Raw genomic sequence first — 12,273 nt, 5'->3', positions numbered from 1 at the left:
CTCCAAAGTGTACAACTGACTTTGGAGCATTGAAGTTGACTGCCATAACTTTTTTTGCTGATCCAATGCCTTTCCATTGCCGAGACTAAGTACTATCAGCCATACCTTATATGCACTAAATAGTCAATTAATCTAGAGCACTAAAAGATGCTATCTCATGATACAATTCTGATTACCCATGGGAATATTTGAACTGTACTAGGTTTATTATTCATTCACTAGTCTTTAATAGGCTGCATTTCTCCCAGACCCAAAACTGGTCAGAACTGATGTCAACCAGACATAAATATGAAATTTAAATTTAACTGAAGTATCCTTCGTATAGTTTTGCTAATCACTACTTCAAGTACTTCATGCTTAGAAGTAAAAAATGTAAACAAGAAAGTTGTGGTGCCAGAATAGCTGAGAAATCTAAAGAGCTTACTTGAGGTCTTCTAATACACTAACTGTAATCAGACTTTATTGGAATAACTTCACAATTGAACTCATCCAATCCACTTCTGTAGGTGTGCCACACTCTTCATTTTTGTTGGTTGCGTAAATGTGTATTAGGGAATTTCAGAGGTGACAAATTAAGTTTAAATCTATAGTGTCATTAATTTCCATCACAAGATATTGAACCTGAACGTCGTGCATTTAATTTATGACTTATTTGTGAAAAAATGTATTGATTTTATTTCTCAAAAAAACCTCAAGTAGGACAATATTAAACAAGAATAAACAGCCTCAAAATTGAGTTTGAGGACTGGATTGCCAGATGTCAAGATCACATTCACGTACTGCAAAGTTACAGTTGAGAAGATTACTTCTAAAAAATTATGCACGCTTAATCTGGTTGAAGTGTAAAGGTAACTGCATGCCAGCGCAAAAGGATTAGAATTGGCTTTGGCCTTTATGCCCTATCCAATGGGACCCTGACTGCAAGCAAGTATTTCCAGACAGTAAAGAATATCTGCAGTTAAACAGCATTTGTCATAATGATGGTATCCCAAAGTACTTAATAGCTAGAGGTCTTTTTGAAGTGCAGTCACAATATAGTAAACAGAACAACGAACCTAGGCCCAGGAACTCTGACGAACAGCAGTGAGTTAGCATGTAGATATTGTTCATGCAAACAATGTGAATATACACAGAAGTGTCAATAGTGTTATATATTTTTCAGCTCAAGATTTTGTGGTGCAGCATCATCTATATGTGCCATACGTATATTACCTGTAAAGCCTCCAGAAACCGGAAAGATCCCAATCTACGACCACGTGGAACCAAACAGAAGGTGGAATTATGCAACATTTCACGATAATCATATCTAGAAAAGAATAAATAAGAAATAAAGAGTTTTAAAAAACTCCATCAAATTCGATCCATCAAAAGGTGTTTAATCATTTCAAAATTTTATTATTGGCCAATGACGATGCTCTAATCAAGTGGCTTTCTAGACCACTTTAGAGGCCAATTAAGAATCAATATTGGCCAGTCCCGAGAGTTTGAGAGGAGTCCGAAAAAAAAATCAAGTTCTGACTGCAACATCAACAGAGTGTATAGTTTAGTCTGCAGTATCAAATTAGGCTTGCTAGTCAACAAGGCGGCATCATAAACACATGCCATATTGTTCACACCTGACTGGTCAAAATTTAAAGAAATGCAGGATGAAATGCCATCATTTTAATGAACTTCACAGCACTTCATAGTGAAGCAAATTGCTTTTCTGTTCCACTTGTCATCATTCCCAATGAAGGTTGGAGCTCCGCACTTCCCAGCACCAACCTGAGTCTAGACCATAGGAAAAGCAAATTTGTTTAGAAGTTTAAAAAGTCTTTAGAAGGTGGGCTCTATCCCCACTTGTCATTTACTCCTTACCCTTCCCTCCCACCCTGTCTTCTGCATATAAACTGACATTTTCCTAGCTACTATCAATTCTGAGGAAGGGTCACTGGACCCAAAATGTTAACTCTGATTTCTCAACAGAGATGCTACAAGACCTGCTGAGCTTTTCTGGCAGTTTGTCTTTTTTAAAAGGCAAAGCTATTTTTTGTTCACACAGGTTAAGCAGAAGGCAGTGAGCCAATTTTCCATTCAGAATACAAAGCAATTAGTATGAATGCAATGAAGAGCCATTTTCTGAAACAAACCTGTAGAACTAATTTACAGAAGAAAGGTCACAGTGACTAGATTAAGAGTATTTGTCACTACGCAGATAAATAGATTTTAAAAATTGCTCTGTTAATTAAACACAAAATTTACTTCAATGCAGAATTCTTTTTAAAAGATAATAAAAAATAATTGAAAATATTGAGTTACAGTTAGAACTGTCTTATACTGGTTCGAGTTATTTCAAAATCAAGTTTCACTCTACCAGGTGAATTTTATTTATCCAGAAATTTGAGGTAGAGAAGTCAGGAAAATGAGTGCCAAAAATTTCAGATTCAGTAATTTACTGATTAAAACCTACAAGCAGCAGCACATATTTATTTTGGAACACATTAAAATGATTTCACAATATGACATTTACAGCCCAATATTCCAAGATGACGGAACCCAAAACAGCAGCAGTTAACTACATTCCATTGCTTTGCATGCAGCTTTTCCACATCCCCCATTAAGCATATTTAAATGTCTTATTTGCTCCACTACATTTGATTTATCATTGCTCTTTTAAGCACAAGAGCAACATGAATGACATAGCCAGGGACTATGCACTTGTTTCCCACCCTCTTCCCACCCTAATGCAATGGAATAAAATTAGTGTCGAGACATTGGAAAGATCCTGCATCCTGTTCAACATACTTCCGATGTTGCTGGAAGATTCATATGGTGGTGGGAAGTGATTTAATTATTATACATTGGGTGCTAAATGTTCATGCAAACACATTTCTTGTACTTTACATTAAAATTTGAGCCAATCAGAACTTAAAAGCTCATTTCAAAGAACATGGAACTTCAAATCTGAAATCAAAAATGGGCAACACAGCAGTTACTGATGAAAAAGAAAATGGAGAAAGCAAACAAAATTCTTCAAAATACATGCTGTTCCATCCTCTCAATCAATATCCTTTTGTGAAGCTGAGTAAATACTACATTAAGAAATAAGGCATATATATTACAAAATTACAAGAAAATATGTAAACTTATCCATATAAAATTATTTCCATGTTGAACACCCCCACCATCTCAAGCTATTTAAAATTCTTAATTTTCTTTTAGATTAAACAGCAAAGTTATGTAAGTCACCAACATTTTTTGACTTTTTCAAGGAGGAGGTAGATACAGCTCTTGTGGCTAGTAGGATCAGGGGGGAGGGTGGGATTAGGGTATTGAACTCAATGATCAGCCATGATCAGAGAGTGATAAAGCACAGAAACAGACCCTCAGTCCAACTCGTCCGTGCCTATCGGACATCCCAATCTGACCTAGTCCCATTTGCCAGCATTTGGTCCATATCCCTCTAAAAGCTTCCTATTCATACTCTTTTTAAATGTTTTAATTGTACCCGCCTCCACCACTTCCTCTGGCAGCAAGTTCCAAGCATGCATCACCCTCTGCATGAAAAAGTTACACCTCAGGTCCCCTGTATATCTTTATCCTCTCACCTTAAAACTATGCCCTCTAGTTTTGGATTCTCCCACCTTAGGAACTCTATCCATGCCCTTCATGATTTTATAAGCCTCTATAGGTTTAGATGGAATGGCTGAACAGGCTTGAAGGGACAAATGGCCTACTCTGTTCCTAGCTTCCATGTTTCCACACTCCTTTGGGAGTCAATACCAACTGCAGTTTTCAGGATGACAGGGAAGGGGATAAGTGAGCCAGGGCTGAGAAAGGATTCTGATAAGAGGCCATTAACTGAAAGGGGAGAAGTAGTATGCACTAGGGAAGAAAAGATATAACTGGCACAAGGTAGAGCAGAGTTACAGGCTACACCGTAGTGTGTGAAGGTTTGGCAACTGTGGGGTTAGGTGGGGAGGTGGGAAGAAGAGAAAAAAAAAAGAGAAGAATTACCAAGTAGAGGAGAGGTAGTAACTCAACAAGAAAGAAAAATTACAGTTGGTTAGTTAAAAGCTAAAAGGAAGAAAAAGCTGCTGCACTGATGTAGCCAGTATTCTAAGTATGGGGAGGGCAAGACGGAGAAGAAAAGGAAAGATAGAGACATGGCAAATTAAAACAAAAGTCCTTCTGCAGGAACATATGACAATGACATTAAATGATACAGGGTTAAAAGTTTGACTTAAATAATCAGCAGGTGCAGGGATGACAAATTATTATTACTTAATTGATCCTGTTCAGTATTATAGATTGCACACAAACTTCATGCTGTCTTTTCATCTCTACGATTTTGTCATGCATACCGGTTTGAAATGAACTGATTACAGGCTACATGTTTTACAAATGGTCTAGGTACTTGCGCAGCTAGCATGATATACAGATATACTGTATTTACTAAAGGGAGCATGGTCCTCTTCGTAGGGAATTGTTTTGAGCTTTTACATGGTAGGAACACAATCAATGGAGAAACAGGCCAAAGTTGGGGTCCTCAAGATCACTAACGTGGGGCTGAAAGCTTACAGTTTCAATACCTGTCCCCATTAACATGTAGCTCCCACCGAGCCATGTGTTTGTCACCGATGGCTCCAATCATCTTCAGGAAATTCTACTAGCCTGGAAAATTCAGGTACATGCTCCTTCTGCTTTTCTCTGGTTTGATAGAAATCTGTGACAACATCACACCCCAACATATCCTAGAAAATTGGGTTTTTTGTCAGTCACCTTTCTGGATGTAAGAATTGTGTTATGAAGCTAGTATTGCCAACTCCAGCTTGAAAGTAACCGCATTCGTAAAAATGAGGGCAATGATGATTATCATGGTCATTGGCAGTGTTAAAGTCACCCTGTGCAGATGCAGGTCTAGTTGGAGGAGACAGAATAGTCCAGTGATCACCTCCTTGGCATAAAATACCCGCTCCAGACATTGCTTCTGTATGAAGTGGAGATAGGAGGAATCTGTTCCCATAATGTCTTCGTTCATTAGGGAGCCTCTGACACAACCTCCTTTTCCTCAAATGAAGATTTCCCCCAATGCCACAGTTGAAACGGCCATCAACTGTGTCCAATTCATTGCTTGGACTTCCGCCCTCACTCCTTTCCTTTGTTCTTAAATTCATCAAACAATAAAACAAATTTGTTGCAGGTTAGTACCTCAGGCTGAACTATACTGTTTGCAATCTTTGGGTCCTACTTGACCATGATTTGAATTTCTGCCATTAATTCCTCTATTCTATTCACAAATTTAGCACCCAAATTTAAACCAAGTTAATTGGCAGAAATTGGTCTAAAAACCTGATTTAGAGAAGTCTTTATTACTGTAGTCATTTTGAATTAGCAGCTGGACAGCCTAGCAAAAAGACAATCTTATTTTGAAGATGAATCTGAAGCATATCTGATACCTAAATGTGAACAAACTCATTACTGATTATAAAGGAATCTCAACATTACATTAATCATGCAAGTTTCAATGATTCATAAAAATATAAATTACCTTCAGAAACTCATTACTGCTTTAAATCAACCGGACTTCAGAGTTATGTTTGCACATTTCATCACTATCTCATAACCTGTTGTGCCAGTTGAACAGTTAGTACTCGCAGAGAGATGATAAGTCTGAGCTTTGCTGTGATTACTGCTGTGCTGCTAACACTGATTACTGGCTGTAGTAAGTGACATCAACTCAACATTCCAATGATTTCCCAGAAGAGAACCAAGGAAGTACCACATTCCAAAGTACAATATATTTAACCATACATTAAAGGCATTTCATTACTTTAGGTTTTCCTATCTATTATTCTTGTTCCTTACTTAGGAACACTAAACCATGATCAGGAAGCTGAAAGGTTTGCTCAGAGAAATAAACACAGGACTAAATATGTAGCCACCAAATTCTGTACTTTATTGACACTGACATTTCAATTACGCTCCTATCCTAAGTTGTGGTGAGTTTCTAGGGCGAGAACTTTGAATTGAGAGAAAGACAGGGTTTAAAGGAGCAGAACACTTCTCTGGAAAATTTAGACTTTACATTAAAAAAAATGTACATTCTGATTAATTGTGAACACTTTTAACCTATAGATTTCAATAAAGAGTCTACGTAAAAGCTCCCATTTGAATTTATCACATGCAATCTCCAAACCTTCAACTCCTGTCTCCCCTTCTAGAAACATTGCAACATCATTTCTGACAAGTGGCAATTGGAATGGATGAAGAGAATGAAGAGGTCCGGGAGTGTTGTACGGTTACTTATTTTTAATGATATTTTCCAAAGAAAAGTGTGCACGTACAATGTTTTTCTTATCCACTGCAATAAGACCTAGTTAGGAAATACAATTTTACCAGGACACTTCAAGATCTTAAGAGTCTCTAAGATGATCAAGACAGGGGCTTCAAGCTGAAATGTCACCTTGACTCATGTTAGTGCAAGACACTATTTTGGTAAAGGATTGAAATCTTCCTCTAGCAATGTCCACTCTGAAGATCATTAAAGGGCTCACTGCCACTTAAATTGTCTGTTGGTGCTCCTAAGAACTTTGCACGACATTTTGATAGATAGCACTTGACGGAAGATCCTCTCCTAACTCCCCTGAGAGCATGCTGCACTGTCAGAAGTACTTTCTCTTGGATGAAATAATAAACCAAGACCCCACCTGCCCTCAAGTGAACGTAAAAGATGTCATAGCAATATTTTGAAGAACAGCAGAGGTGTCTTGGACAATATTTACTCCTCAATCTATATCACAAAAAATAATTATCTGGTCACCACTGCTGTTCCTTCAAGCTTGCTGTGAGCAAATTAGCTGCCACATTCCCTATATGACAAAAGGGACTAAACTATACTTTTTAAAAAAAGTACCTCTTTGCTTGCAAAGCTCTTTAAGATATTCAGTAATCATGAAAGGTGCTTGGATAAATGCAAGCCTTCATAATTTGGAGTAAACTAGCCATTGTGGGGAATGTTGAGCACTGCTTAACTGGAAATCATGTTTTGCTGTTCACCTTCTGTGGGAAGTTTGAAGAGCACCTTTAAAACACATTGGGAGTTATCTCAGCATTTCACAAAGACTAGATCAATATTTATTCCAACAATGCTGTAATGATTTAGCTTACGGGTCACATTATAGGGGAAAGGGAGTTAAAACTGTTTCTGAGATAGTAGGAACTGCAGATGCTGGAGAATCTGAGATAACAAGGTGTAGAGCTGGATGAACACAGCAGGCCAAGCAGCATCAGAGGAGCAGGAAGGCTGACGTTTCGGGCCTAGACCCTTCTTCAGAAAAAGGGAGTACTTGTTTATCAGTATTTTTCTAGGGGACTTCCTCATTCCCTTTATCTGCCGTTAGAAAAATAGGAGCAGGAAGACTTGGGGCTAGGCAGTGCAGTACCAGGTGTTGAGAGTAAGTAGGGTCAGGTGAGTTCCAGATTCCTAGTGAACTATTGTATGCTTCACAACTTGGGATCATGAAACACCAACCCTCATCACCGGCAACTGTGAGAGAGTCGAGCTCAGGAACTATGAGGAGGAGGAGGAGATCAAGGGAGAGAAATAAGCATGAGATGAATTCCTTCTCTCCTGCAGGTAAAGAATCCATGTTCCTCTGGAACTTCTGTACCACTTTCAAGCATATATACATTCTTCTCACTTGATCCCTGAGCCATCCTGAAACCTGCTGCTAAGTGTCAGCTAGCCCATCCCATACCTCCAGTTAATGAGAGGGAGATGCAACCTACAAATCTCTATACAAAGTTTCTAATCAATGTTTTGAGTTTTCAATCTGCTAGGATCTCTTTTAGCACCTTTAAACAAGTTCAAATTATGACAATCAACAATAAGAACCAAAATTGCATACTAAAGCTACACTTTAAGATAAGTGTATTGCACCACAACAGTATTCATTTAAGTATCGGCTCTCACTTTTCACTAAAATAATTTCCCATGGTTCAGAATAAAAACTAATGAATTCAAATCGAGACAAGTATCTCATTGAGAATTAATGGCAATACAGTATGCACTGCAATTTAAACCTCTACTGCACAAAGACAGCAGAGTTCGATCTTTCACAGTTGTACACTCAAAAGGTCATGTCACAAATCTTTTGATCAGTAATTTTAGTCATTAGGTGCAGACTTTTATAGATATGTACTGTAATGGCAAGTAAGTTGCAATGCAGATTTCTTTGGCTGCATTACAAATATTAATCAAGAGCCAAGAAAATATTAGTCACCTTGGTTATAGCATAATCATTAAGCTCCCTGTCTAGGTCAGTTGTGGAGATTTAGGCTTCTGAATCATTCTGCCAGAACAAATCACTTTTCTCTGTCCACTGAATTTGGTATTTCTCATTCTTTGAATTATTGATTACAGTTTGTGCACTAACAGCATTCCACAATTTGACCAAAAAGACGATAAAGCATCAAGGACAGGAGTACATATGTTTCTACTGTTTTTGGAGATATATTTCATTTGGCATATGCATGTTCTTTGAATGGATTGCTGAGATATATCAAAATTCAGGTGCACTTCATCCATGTTGCCAATGTAACATATGGGTTTTCATACTTTTGGTGCTGCTGACACCTCATTAGAAAATCCTAATTTTGGCTTCGAGGTCTCCGGGTGACCTTGATTTTCTTTGTTTTTCTTTATTTGTTCACAGGATGGGAGTATCGCTGGCTAGGCAGCATTCACTGCCCATCCCTGAGAGTCAACCACATTGACTGCAGGTCTGGAGTCACATGTAGGCCAAATCTGGTACAGATGGCTGTTTGAGATAACAAGGTGTAGAGCTGGATGAACACAGCAGGCCAAGCAGCATCAGAGGAGCAGGAAGACTGATGTTTCGGGCCTAGACCCTTCTTCAGAAATGAGGGAGGGGAAGGGGGTTCTGAAATAAATAGGGAGAGAGGGGGAGGCAGATAGAAGATGGATAGAGGAGAAGATAGGTGGAGAGGAGACAGACAAAGAGGTGGGGATGGAGCCAGTAAAGGGGAGTGTAGGTGGGGAGGTAGGGAGGAGATAGGTTAGTCCAGGGAGGACGGACAGGTCAAGGGGGCGGGATGAGGTTAGTAGGTAGGATATGGGGGTGGGGCTTGAGGTGGGAGGAGGGGATAGGTGGGAGGAAGGACAGGTTAGGGAGGTGGGGACGAGCTGGTTTTGGGATGTGGTAGGGGGAGGGGAGACTTTGAAACTTGTGAAATCCACATTGATACCATTTGGCTGCAGGGTTCCCAAGCGGAATAGGAGTTGCTGTTCCTGCAACCTTTGGGTGGCATTGTTTTGGCACTGCAGGAGGCCCAGGATGGACATGTTGTCTGAGGAATGGGAGGGGGAGTTGAAATGGTTCGCGACTGGGAGGTGCAGTTGTTTAGTGCGAACCGAGCGTAGGTGTTCTGCAAAGCAGTCCCCAAGCCTCCGCTTGGTTTCCCCGATGTAGAGGAAGCCACAACGGGAACAGCGGATGCAGTATACCACATTAGCAGATGTGCAGGTGAACATCTGCTTGATGTGGAAAGTCTTCTTGGGGCCTGGGATGGGGGTGAGGGGGGAGGTGTAGGGGAGTGTGGAGCGGACAAGGGAGTCACGGAGAGAGTGGTCCCTCCGGAAAGCAGATAAGGGTGGGGAGGGAAAAATGTCTTTGGTGGTGGGGTCAGATTACAGATGGCTGAAGTGTCGGAGGATGATGCGTTGGATCCGGAGGTTGGTGGGGTGGTACGTGAGGACGAGGGGGATTCTGTTTTGGTTGTTATTGTGGGGAGGGGGTGTGAGGGATGAGTTGCAGGAAATGCGGGAGACACAGTCGAGGGCGTTCTCGACCACTGCGAGGGGGGGGATGTTGCAGTCCTTGTAAAACGAGGACATCCGAAATGTACGGGAGTGGAATGCTTCATCCTGGGAGCAGATGCGGCGGAGGCGAAGGAATTGGGAGTAGGAGATGGCATTTTTGCAGGAAGGTGGGTGGGAGGAGGTGTATTCTAGGTAGCTGTGGGAGTCGGTGGGCTTGAAATGGATATCGGTTTCAAGTTGTTTGCTGGAGATGGAGACAGAGGGGTCCAGGTGAACTTAAGGTTGGGGTGGAAGGTGTTGGTGAAGTGGATGAACTGTTCGAGCTCCTCGTGGGAGCACGAGGCGGCGCCGATACAGTCATCAATGTAACGGAGGAAGAGGTGGGGTTTAGGGCCAGTGTAGGTACGGAAGAAGCCCACCGACTCCCACAGCAACCACCTAGAAACCGATCATATCAGCATGGTCTTTTCTTCATCTCCTCTCTTCTAGTTCAAATCAACATATTGATTCAAACAAAGCCAATAAATGCAAACATATAGACTAAACCTAATGCAATAGCTAAATATTACAGTCAAACATAATAAAGAAGTGGTTATTGGTAGAATTATTATTCACCTTCAAGTTAAAAAAAATCTACACGGCCCATGCCGGAGGTAGGGAAGGAAGCCAGTTAGCTTTAAAATACATAATTATTCACATTGATCACACCACAGCTGGGAAAAATCAAAGGAGAAGACTGAAATCAAGTGCTTGTGAATACATAAAGTTATTTGCATTTTGGCCTGCTTAAGAAATCATAACCTTTATATTTAGTTTGCAGCAAGAAGGAAAATACAAACTTGTTTATGGAATGTTTATCGTGTTCTTCAGAAATATTCTATTTTAAACACGGATTTATTCTAAATCTGCGTGTTTAAGTAATCAAATATGCCAGCAATTTTGTAGTTTCCTACTGTCTTGCCAGATAAATGCATCAGATACTCATTACATAATTGTAAATTCCAACCAAACATACTTTACAATAGTCTAGGTCTCTGAAGATGTTATATCAGTTTACTCACTTCCTTTCTACAGCTTTAACAGATGTTTCTGAATTTATATTTCAGCATTACATCTGCTTTCAGGGAGAAAGATGTGTAGCTTAGCCTTTCACATAAAACACTTGCTATAGTATCAACAACTTCTCTATCAGCAGAAATGGCAGCACTGCTGTTAATCATATAATAAAACATCAATTAGTCTGTGTTACTGAAATTGTGTGTTTCTTCAGAGATGATCAAAATCCCATTATTTCACACACTGTAGATGTTTTGCCTGGTGCACTACATGAAAGTGAAAGCTATTCCAAGAACTCACATTTCAATCAGTACTTTGAGGAGGAAAGATTGACATCCAAACTTGATATGTACCAGATTTTTGTTTGCTTTAATTATAGCCCATTTGAAAATGCTGAAGTTCTAATTTATTCATCTACTGGCTTTGGTGGACCTTCAATCTAAATAAAGAAAATCTCTAGTAGCATTGAACAATGTCAAAGTCAATATCATGGTCAAACAAGATATGAAGGTGAAGATTTGAATGAATGAATCAAGGCAGAGGAGACTGGAAAACAAAAGATACAATTGCAATGGGAAAGATGGATAAGAAAGGTGGGTGGCCGGGTTTTCTTTTTGGGGGTGTGGGGGGGGATAGAGTTAAATAATTTTCAATGTGAAGGTGGACAGGTATGAAGAATGAAAAATGGGCAGCAAACTGTTTCATGAATAGAAAGAATGCCTGCTCAGTTCACATTTGATCAATATAGCCAACCAGAGCTATGTGTGTCAATATTTAACTCCACATTTTAAAAAACACAATTGAATGAGACCATGACAGCCATTGTGATACAAAGTCAACATGAATTATGTGTGGTTGCACAGGACATGGATGACACCTCTTCTGGCATTTTGTGTCCAGTTCTGGTCACCCAATTATAGGAAGGATATTATTAAGCTAGAAAGAGTTCAGAAGAGATTTACCAGAATGTTGCTGGGTAAAGAAGATTTGAGTTATAAAGAAAGGCTGCATAGGCTGGGTCTCTTTTCACTGGAGTTTAGGAGGTTGAAGGGTGACCTTATAGGAGTTTATAAAATAATGAGGGGTATAGATAGAGTTAATGCTAGTTAAGACTAGGGAACACATTTTGAAGGTGAGAGGAGAAAAATTTTTAAAAGGCAAGAAGCAATTTTTTTTTAAAAACAGAGGATGATTCACGTGTGGAGTGAATTTCCCGAGGAAGTTGTGGATATGGGTAAAATTACAATATTTAAAAGAAATTTGGATCAGTACATGAATAGATGGGGTTTGGAGGGATATGGGCTATGAATAGGCAGGTGGGACTAGTTTTGCTTGGAATTATGTTTGGCATGGACTGTTTGGACCAACAGGTCTGTTTCAGTGCTATAAGGATG

The 12,273-nt window shown here is 39.6% G+C and overlaps 1 protein-coding gene across 1 annotated transcript in view; it reads right to left on the bottom strand.

Annotated features, from left to right (window-relative positions):
* Positions 1-12,273, bottom strand: part of LOC109914394 (exostosin-1-like) — a 172,422-nt gene that overhangs the window by 50,133 nt on the left and 110,016 nt on the right. The window contains exon 2 of the mRNA XM_048595645.1: positions 1,213-1,306. Coding sequence (XP_048451602.1) covers positions 1,213-1,306 — 94 coding nt within the window. The remainder of the gene's footprint in view (positions 1-1,212; positions 1,307-12,273) is intronic.

The sequence above is a fragment of the Rhincodon typus genome, chromosome 4 (assembly GCF_021869965.1).
Source record: "Rhincodon typus isolate 14 chromosome 4, sRhiTyp1.1, whole genome shotgun sequence".
NCBI lineage: Eukaryota > Metazoa > Chordata > Chondrichthyes > Orectolobiformes > Rhincodontidae > Rhincodon > Rhincodon typus.
The sequence above is the reverse complement of the archived record's forward strand: the minus strand, read 5'-3'. Positions and strand labels throughout refer to the sequence as shown.